This window comes from Pinus tabuliformis, chromosome 1_1, assembly GCF_031772625.1.
Source record: "Pinus tabuliformis cultivar Carrire ecotype Pingquan chromosome 1_1, CPIR1, whole genome shotgun sequence".
NCBI lineage: Eukaryota > Viridiplantae > Streptophyta > Pinopsida > Pinales > Pinaceae > Pinus > Pinus tabuliformis.
In genome coordinates this window covers 638,689,192-638,698,901 of record NC_142297.1, presented here as the reverse complement: position 1 = coordinate 638,698,901, position 9,710 = coordinate 638,689,192, and the positions used below count along the sequence as shown (strand labels likewise).

The window sequence follows — 9,710 nt, the reverse complement described above, 5'->3', positions numbered from 1 at the left end:
AATGGGGAATTTTGAATAGAAAACCCTCCAATTCTGAGAAGTATAGATACCCAAAATAAAGTTACAAATGCTCAGGTTCTAAGTTCGAATAGACTAGGAGTTAAATAAGTGCAATGGAATAACAGATTAAACATACAAACGAAGAAATTTCTTAATAGAAAACTAATAGTACATGCTATGAGAAATAGCAGAACATTGATAAAATTTAAGATATCACACTCAAAACACCCATGAGAAACCCTATTGTAATTGTAATGTATTAATTCAAAAAAAATGTGAGTAGAACGATAGCCTAGAAATAAGGAATTTTACATAAGGAAATTTACACATCTTTATGTTGCCTTCACAATGCAATAACAAAATTACCAAAACTAGCATATTATGAACCATTTATACATGAATAAAAAATGATGTTATCTGTCAGAGTTGTTATATTTCTGAAAGATTCAAAATAATAAACTGTTCGGAACCCCGAATTCCTTGCTAGTACAAAGTACAGTAGAACTAGAAAATCGTTCAGATATAACATAAAATTACGCATTTATTGTCTTAAGAAACCGAACAGAGTCCTTGGTCTTAGCGGCTTGGTCAACTTTAAAACAAAAAAATCCCCAAATCGAACCAGAGGACTCGAAATCGAGTGAGAGAAACCAACATGGAACAATAACGCAGAACCTGTACATTATTAATGCCTTGGACCCGAATGCGTAAAGAGAATAATTATTAGGTCTCCCTCTTACCTGCGGAAAATGATCGTAGAGGGTTAGAATAAATCAAGTAATGATAACCCTAAATGTGGAAATATTGAAGGAGTGAAAGAGAAAACTTACCTGTAATAATCGAGGAACCAAATGCAAAATCTGGGTGGGATCTCTGTCAACAAAGAATGATAAGGGTAAGTATATAGCAAGATTTTAATTAACTAAACCCAGCCAGTGTTTATCAGAGCCCATACCTGCACATGTACCTCCTTAGAAGTGTCATGCAACAATGTCGTGATTGAGTGATTTGTGGAAGGAAGGAACGTAACACTGCTGTAGCTAGAGTGCCTCCAGAAGGAGAAAAATGAACCAGTAGAGTAGCCATATCCTTTGCTCGATCTGCAATAACAAGTTGCGACCTTTGTCGAGTTCGGTTCAGTGATTCAACGGATGGATTAGCTATTTGCAAACCCTCAAAAGAGAAGAAACCTCACCATTACAGAGCCCCTCTACCTTGTGGTTCTTGTTCGAATGTTGTGGAACATCGGATGTGGAAGGTAGGCAGTTACCTCATTCCCTCTGGACGTAGCTCATCTGTTGGATCAACATCTAGCGGATCGATGAAAGAAAAAACCCACAGTTGTCGAGGAAAGGTCGGTAAGGTGTACCGTGTACGTGTACTTTAATGACAGAGTTGGATGACATCTGAACTCCAGCAGTCACCTTAAAATGCATTGAATAACCATCGGGGGGTGAATTACCGCAAGAAAGAATTAAAAGTTGAACATGGTATTTTATGTTAAGTTTCATGTTTGATATATATTACGCATTGTATACATAATATGGCTATGTGTAATAGTAGATAACAGTGAACAAATATTTTTATTTTTTATTTTTGAGAATATATGTTACACCCACTCCCATGCAACATCCCTACCAATCTTACCTCTTGGTCTTGTAGCTTTCTTTTCTCCACCTGTTTTTTATTTATTTTTTTAAAACTAACAATTGCTCAAAAAAATGCAAAGCCACACTGATAAAAAATTTAAATTGAAAAAAATCTACTTATAAAAATTATAATAATAAATTTTTGATTTTTTTAATAAATTTTTCAATTTCCATTATAATTTCGACCTAAAACTGTAAGAAATGTTATTTTAATTACTTATTACCAATAATAAATTTTACTCTGCAATTTCAACCTTTATTAATACTTATTTTTTCCTTATATTAAAATTGATTAAAAATTATATAGATATTTTTATTGTGCAATTTCATTTTTTCTTTTATTGACTATTTTTAAGAAAAAATAAATACATAACCGTGAAATTTTTTCGCTTATACAACATGCACACGAATGTAACCACAATTTAAAACCAGCGAATCATTTTAAATCTAATGTTTTAATGCTTCAAAAAAAAGTCATGTTTGATACCTAACTACATTTTAAAGTCAGCGAACCATTTTAGATGTCATGCTTACATGGCTCTAAATAAGTCATGTATAATATTTAAGAAATGAAAAAACATTTTTAATAAGCCATTAACTTTCAATATTAACATCAACTTAATATTATATCCTCATACTATCAACTTTATCAACTTTGAGTAGTCGCATCAACTTATTACTTTTTTAACCAGCAATTTTGAATGCCTAGGTTAACAGTCTTTTTGTTTTTTCTTCAAATCTTTAACGCCTTCAACGTTGAATACCAAATCTTGAGAATGACATAAACCAAGACCTATTTTGACTCATGAAAACCTTACTAAAATCAACAACCAAACCAAATATTGTCCAAGCCACAAATCTTATAAAATATCATTGAACTTCGAGGATGTCAGATTTCCACATACAAAGTCCATTTAATACAAAATTTATATGGGCCAAACATTGTCTTTTAAGTAAACAATTTTTTTGAAGTCCTAGTTAATATCAAATCAAACCACCTTAATAATTGAAGCCTGAAATGGACAAGTTGTACATATACAACATCCTTATCAGCGTACATAGTAGTGGTGCAGTTGTACAGACTCCAACTGAAACCTGCGAGTAAATGTCTAAAACACTTCCGATCAGACCGTATAATGTTCTCACGAGGCCTCTACGTTCAGATCAAAACTTTGAGCGGGGCGGTTATCATATGAAGTTCTTGAAAAAGAAGTCGTCGTTTTGAGATGGTTAGCAGGTTGAATGCTTTGCTTTCCCTTGTCCTCGGAATTGCTAGGATTCTCGTTCCTAGGAGGACTGCATATATCCGTTTGAGGGGACATTGTATCCTTCGCTGCAGAGATACAGAAGTCTTCCATTTCGAAAGATGGTATCCATGGCGATTTAGTTTTGATAACTTCCAAATCTTGAGCTGCCATGGATTTTTCATCCAAATCTCCCAAGTGCGCTTGCTTGATTTTCATATATTGAATCCTATCCAACAAAGCCACAAATTCCTCGAAATCGTCCCCAGCACAACCCAATCCCGTCCGCTGGCGTTTGGGATCTACTCGATCTGAGGCCTCTTGTCGACCAGATGCATGTAATTCTAATTCTAACAAGCGTTGCGGTCTCTTGCAGGAAGCCATGGTTCAATCACAGACCTATGAAACAAACACTGATATCTAGAGTCGGGAATAACGAAATCTCAGAGTGTGAAAACCCTTCTCGTTGCTGCAGCAGCCATGCCCAAGTAAACTGCAGAGGGAGAGCAGAACTTAGCCCACGCAAATCACATGGAAACCTCATAGAGAACAATCCATATAGAACGGATTAGGTAAAACTACAAGTGTAGAAACGGTTTACTTGAGAGAAAACGTAGCATATCAATAGAGAAGACACCGGCTTAGTCCACATTGTACATAGGGCACGCAAATTGCCCTCTTTTTATTGAGTGGCCTTCGTAGTTAGCCAATATTTAATCATTTAATATTTCGTTTTCTGTTTAGTCAAAACGTTTGCTTTTAATCAAAATTCCTTAAAAACATTAAAATATGATTCCACTTTTCGACCTAATTTCTATCCAAACATAGAAACTCTAGTTTTCCACAAATTTTCAACAAAACTGATGACAATAAAGACTTTTCAGGAGTACCCTTATCCCACGAGACGTGCAACTTCGGTTTTTTGTCCAATGCACGTGCTAGCTATTCGGCTTTTGGTACAATCAATACAGATGTCATAGTTTCACCGGATGGTGAGTTAAAAATTTTCAAAAAATTTAATATTGAGATGTTTAATTCTTTTTAATGGTACCATCTACACAAATTCGTGAAACTTGACAACCTTGAACCGTTTCTCTGTACTTATACTCTATGAAAAATAATTCACCATATCACTAGTTTGCAGTAAATAATGTGACGGAGATGGCTTTGTTACGTGGAGCAATGGAGCGGGTTGCGTGCAATTTGAAAAGTTTAAAAGCTGCTTCCAACGAGAGGAAATTCCAGGACAACCTACTTGAGTGGGACAAGCCCGGCTGCCGAGTTCTTCTGCATTGATTAGGTCGTCACGGGACCAACAGTTGTACCGGGAGGTTGCACAGAATTGGTCAATTTAGGGAGAGGTTGTATCATGCTGGCCCGGCCAATAGCTCCCATCCGTACGCAACATCACTACCAACCTTTCCTCCCTCACGGGTTCCATACTTCAAATTTGTTGAAAACTATCCCTACTTATTTTGACAATTTCAAAAAGATCGGGATAGTTTGATAAATTCTTAAGCCGTATTTAATCTGCAAATAGCCAAATCATCATGTAACCAATATTGGTTACATGACATGAAAGTATTACTTTTAACATATACATGAGATGAAAGTATTAATTTTAACATTGGCAAAAGAAGACTCCTTCGTAAATAGAGGAATATTAATTGCACAATAAGGTTTTTCTAGATAAGTATTTACCAGAAGGTAAGTAGATATGAGAGCACTTCTAAAAGGTGGAGTTGAATTCTTGTAGAATCCATGTTCCTTTGCGACAAAATGGTGAAGCAGTTGCCCTATTTTCTACTTAAGCCTTCTGCACCGACCTTTACCATACCACAGTTTTACCATACCACAATTGCATTCTAATAGCCATGTGGAAAGGGCCTTGATAGACACATGGAATGGGCCTCCAAGTACATTGGTTGCAAAAACATTGGATATAAAGAAATTGGCAACCCTATATAATACCACGAAACATTGGATAAAATGATATTGCCACAAATTTCCTATATAAGACCACGAAACATTGGATAAAATGACATTGCCACAATTTTCCTGCATAAGGCCAAGTGAAACCTATAATAAGAGGTAGAATGTTTTTAGAACCAAAAACTTTGGCTAAAATTTAGTTGAATAAAATTGTGAGCATTAAACTTTGGTCAAAATGCAAGAAAGCCCCCCAAAAAAATGAGTCAATGGATGAATTAACAAGTGTTGCATGCAACCAATATGTTTCAATTGCAAAGTTAAACATAGTAAAGCAAGGAGGAAAATTTATATCGGTAATCTATATATATATATTTGTTTTGTGTGATTCTAGTATCTTGGTGGGAAGTCCCGGAAGAGTAGACTGTTATGGTGGCAACAATTCTGCTTGTAATAACATGAATTTTCTAGAGTTCCACAATATAACGTAGCTAATGGACAACGAAACTAACAATTATATTGGTAACATTATGAATTTCTAGAGATCCACAATTGAATGTAGGTAATGAAGAACACAACCAACAATTCTGTTAATAACAATATGAATTTTTAAAACCACAATTGAAATATATGAATGTAGATAATGGACAGTGGAAATTTAGAACACATTTTCATTATAATAATAAATAAACAAGTAAATGTTTAGAAAATTATAATAATTTTATTTTTAAAAGATATATTATTATAATTCCACAATGCACCGTTTCGGCGCATGAGAACAATTTTGGCATGTGAGCTATTATTTAATAGAACCATTCAGTGGGTCTACCAACGATTCATCAAGTAGGTTGAAACATTAATTTCTTCTCAAAATGGGCGCCCAATATTGTGAGTGATACCTTAAGTCCATTCAATCAGTTGGTTGTCATACTCTGGACCGCTTGTCGCCTCTGTATGTTGAGAGTAAATCATTTAAACTTGGGCGATCCTTCTACGATAAGTGCAAAGAGTAAGTCTTTTAATTAGTGCTAGATTACCTATCAATAAGTCTTAAAGGGGATTGGAAAAACTGACTAAGAGTCGAGGGCCAGGCAATGAATAAACCTAATGAAGTGACTGGAAGGACTGATTCACTTGCCAACTCTTCTGTAGCCAGCCATCCACCCGGTTCTTTAACGCGCATAAACCAGCCCCAGACTTGTCGGACCGAAGTCTTCATCCAAATTAGAATTATTCATAACAACTCATTAAAATGTGTTAGTGTTAAATTCAATCCAACTATGTCAAATATAAATATACTTGGATATATAAAACTAATTCAATATTTCCATTGCTCAAATACAGAAGTCTTCATCCAAATGAGAATTATTCATAACAAGTCATTAAAATATTCATAACAAGTCATTAAAATGTGAAATGCAATCTAGCTATGTCAAATATAAGGACACTTGAATATACAAAACTAAATCAATATTTCCATTGCCCAAATAAAATAATAGAGCATAATAAGACATATTAGCCGTCAAAGCTAAATTTTATTTTCAAATATCTATACCTAGCCTTGCATATACAAAACTAAATCAATATTTCCATTGCTCAAATAAAATAATAGAGCATAATAAGACATGTCAACCATCAGAGCTAAATCTTGTTTTCAAATATTTATACCTCGCCTTGATTATGCAGATGAGCTAGTGTTTCTAAAAATATGAAATTATAACCACGTGTTGAGTGAAAATAGAAAAAGAAACCACACGTTTAGTGAAAATTAGAAAAAGAAACCATGCGTCTATTTAGTGAGCTACCACTCCTGTCAATGTGATGTGTGAATATATTGGACATGACTCGGGTACGCCCACTCTAGCCATTGTGTTTTATCGTGCTCTACCTAACACTGTGAATAAATGTTTGAAATAATCAATTTCTAGTGCTATCGTTCTCTACATGACATTGTGAAGATTTGATATAATCAGTCTATAGATTTTTTTTGTTATTGAGCTTGTATTTATGGTAAGACTCTACATGGTTCTGAGCCAAGTTAGACTCTACGTGGTTTTGAGCCCAATTAAGCCCTGCAGATTCGAATAGTTTAGGCTTGATTTGCAATAGATTATCTAAGAATCTGCATCGTTCCGAGATAAATTAGACTTTGCATGGTTATGAGCCAAATTAGTCCCCGCGGATTCAAATAATTTTGGCTTGATTTGGAATAGATTATCTTTGGTGATCTTTGTCTATGAGTTTAGCGGAGTTCGTGCTTTCTGTTGGAAATAATACTGAGAGGGGGGGTGAATCAGTATTATCAAGTTCTTTTAATAAATCTTCCTTATTTATTCTTTGAATTATTTTTGCATGTCAGTACCATAAAATAATGAGCATGAACAAAGAAAACAGATAGTCACACCAAAGAACACAAGATGTAAGGTGGAAACCCAATGTGGGTGAAAACCACCTGCTGCAATATGTCTCTATCTTCTTTCAAATTAGAAACTCCTTTTACAATGGTTTTGTATTGGTGCAGTCTTTTACCAGTACGCAGGCTGCAACCTGCAGAGAGCTACAACTCTCTCTCGTTTTCCAGTCTCTCCTGGAAGGGAGCTACAACCCCCTACTTCTTTTCTTTCAAGGACCACTTTTCATAAATTTTCAAACTGGATCCAAGAACATCAAAAACCCATCAACCACACTTGCATCATCAATCTCTGATTTCACCAAAGCCAACCCGCATACAGATCTGCAAATATTTCCTTATAACTTTGCAGTTGTTACATCAGACATACCCAGATCATAACATGTGTAAAATAAAACATGCATCAATAATTCAGACCCAGATTATTAGATTTATAGATCAAGTGTATGCCACATATCACAGATCAAAATCTTATAGAGATACCACTATTCCAGCCTTAAGATTTTGACCCATCAATAGAACTTATCCTTCTCCTTACGCTCAGGTTCCTTCTTCATTCAGATCCAGATCTGCACCAAAACCCAATCACAATATTCCAGATCTAGCACTTTATCAGATATTCGATAATTCAGAAGATGCTTTGCCAAATGATCTCCTTCCTCTTTTATAGTCTTAGGCCTTTCACAATACCACAGGCCAAAACCATAGGATCAAAAAACTGTTGGACTAATACCATGAACCAACCATGAAAGTGCGTGAGATCAACTTTTTTGGATGCAATACCACGGGCCAAAACCATAGGATCAAAAACTGTCGGACTAATACCAAGGACTAACTACCATGGACCAAAGGTAAGTTCTCCAACATATACGCGCTTTTCCTCATAGGTTCAAATACCAAGGACTAACTACCATGGACCAAAGGTAAGTTCTCCAACCTATACACGCTTTTCCTTGCATGAAAGTGCGTGAACTTTTCTCTACACTATAATTTATTATCTGAGATGAGTGGGTTGCCATCAAGTACAACATATGTATCATAATGCCAACAATCTCCCCCTTTGGACTTGATGGCAACAACAACCAATCACTCTCCCCCTTTGACATCAAGGGCAAAGGGTTATGCTCCCCCTAAGAACATGCTCCCCCTGACTATAAACCAGATCTGCAAAGAAGAACCATAATCCATGACCATGAAAGAGATAGAGACGTATTGCAGCAATATTCAGACCAACATCCATGATCTCCTTTTGTACTTCCTCCATAATGCCAACAATGCATGATATGCTCCCCTTGAACCTGTGCCATTTGATCTTTGACCAATCCGCAACCCAGCACATGTACGCATATACTTCAGATGAACCTTGCATACAACCAACAATCAGAAGAGATTCAACAACAAGATGATGCATCAACAACCCCCAGCTTTTGCCTGAGGTATTCAAAGGTCTCCCTAGGCAATGGTTTGGTGAGTATATCAGCAACCTATTCCTTAGAAGGAACATACTCCAACTTGACCTTTTTTTCAAGCACTTGTTCCCGGAGAAAGTGATACTTGATTGGTATGTGCTTGGTTTTTGAATGCATGACTGGGTTCTTTGAAATGCTGATTGCACTTGTATTATCACATAAGATGGAGATGGGTGGTGTACAAGTGATTTGAAAATCCTGCAAGGTCTGCATCATCCAAAGGAGTTAAGTGCAGCAAGATGCAGCAGCAACATATTCTGCTTCAGCTATAGACAAGGCAATCGAACTTTGTTTCTTGCTGAACCAAGATACTAATCTGGAACCCATAAAGAATGCACCACCACTTGTGCTTTTCCTGTCATCCACGCTTCCTGCCCAATCTGCATCTGTATAAGCATGAAGTGTGAGATCTGTATCTCTAGGATACCATAAGCCATAGTTTTGAGTCCCTTGAAGATATTTGAAGATTCTCTTTACTGCCTGAAGATGAGTTTCCTTTGGATTTGCCTGAAATCTTCCAACTATTCCCACTGCATGCATGATGTCTGGTCGGGTACCTGTCAAATAAAGTAGACTTCCAATCATGGATCTGTAAGTTGGTTGATGCACTGCTGCTGATTCATCATTTGCACTGAGGTACATCCTGTGACCATGGGTGTACATACTGGTTTTGCTTCTTCCATACCATATTTCTTCAAAATCTGCTTGAGATACTTGGTTTGAGACAAGAAGATCCCTCCTTCATTTTGTTGGATTTGCAAACCAAGAAAATATGTCAGTTCTCCCAGCAAGGACATTTCAAATTCTTTCTGCATCACCAAGGCAAAGCTTTGACTCATAGCTTCTTCATTGCTGCCAAAGATAATGTCATCTACATACACAACAAGTATCATCAATTTGTCATTTTCAACTTTTATATAAAGATTGTTGTCTGCTGATCCTTTTGAAAAACCTTGTTGATGAAGATATTTGTCCAAACGATAGTACCAAGCCCTTGGAGCTTGTTTGA

The 9,710-nt window shown here is 36.0% G+C and overlaps 2 protein-coding genes across 3 annotated transcripts; both read right to left on the bottom strand.

Moving 5' to 3' along the window:
* Positions 1-408: 408 nt before the first annotated feature.
* LOC149214943 (uncharacterized) lies at positions 409-1,335 on the bottom strand. 2 transcript variants are annotated; one of them, XM_089391017.1, is made up of 4 exons: positions 1,215-1,335; positions 956-1,100; positions 831-873; positions 409-740 (listed from the first exon to the last, which is right to left on the bottom strand). In XM_089391017.1, exons 1-4 carry the CDS (start codon positions 1,244-1,246, stop codon positions 724-726), a joined length of 237 nt encoding a protein of 78 aa, XP_089247143.1. In that variant the 5' UTR covers positions 1,247-1,335; the 3' UTR covers positions 409-723. The 2 variants fall into 2 exon arrangements, with proteins under 2 accessions (XP_089247143.1, XP_089247142.1); XM_089391016.1 differs by having other exon boundaries at positions 1,196-1,322.
* Positions 1,336-2,589: 1,254 nt separating this feature from the next.
* On the bottom strand, positions 2,590-3,532 carry LOC149214942 (uncharacterized). Its single transcript, XM_089391015.1, has one exon. The coding sequence runs from the start codon at positions 3,275-3,277 to the stop codon at positions 2,792-2,794; it is 486 nt and encodes a 161-aa protein (XP_089247141.1). The 5' UTR covers positions 3,278-3,532; the 3' UTR covers positions 2,590-2,791.
* Between the last annotated feature and the right edge of the window lie 6,178 nt (positions 3,533-9,710).

Coding starts and splice junctions, on each gene's coding strand:
- LOC149214943 (XM_089391016.1), bottom strand. CDS start 1,086: ATGGCTACTCTACTGGTTCATTTTTCTCCTTCTGGAGGCACTCTAGCT. Junction 874..955: donor CTAAGGAGGTACATGTGCAG/GTATGGGCTCTG, acceptor CTTTGTTGACAG/AGATCCCACCCAGATTTTGC. Junction 741..830: donor TGGTTCCTCGATTATTACAG/GTAAGTTTTCTC, acceptor CATTTTCCGCAG/GTAAGAGGGAGACCTAATAA.
- LOC149214942 (XM_089391015.1), bottom strand. CDS start 3,277: ATGGCTTCCTGCAAGAGACCGCAACGCTTGTTAGAATTAGAATTACAT.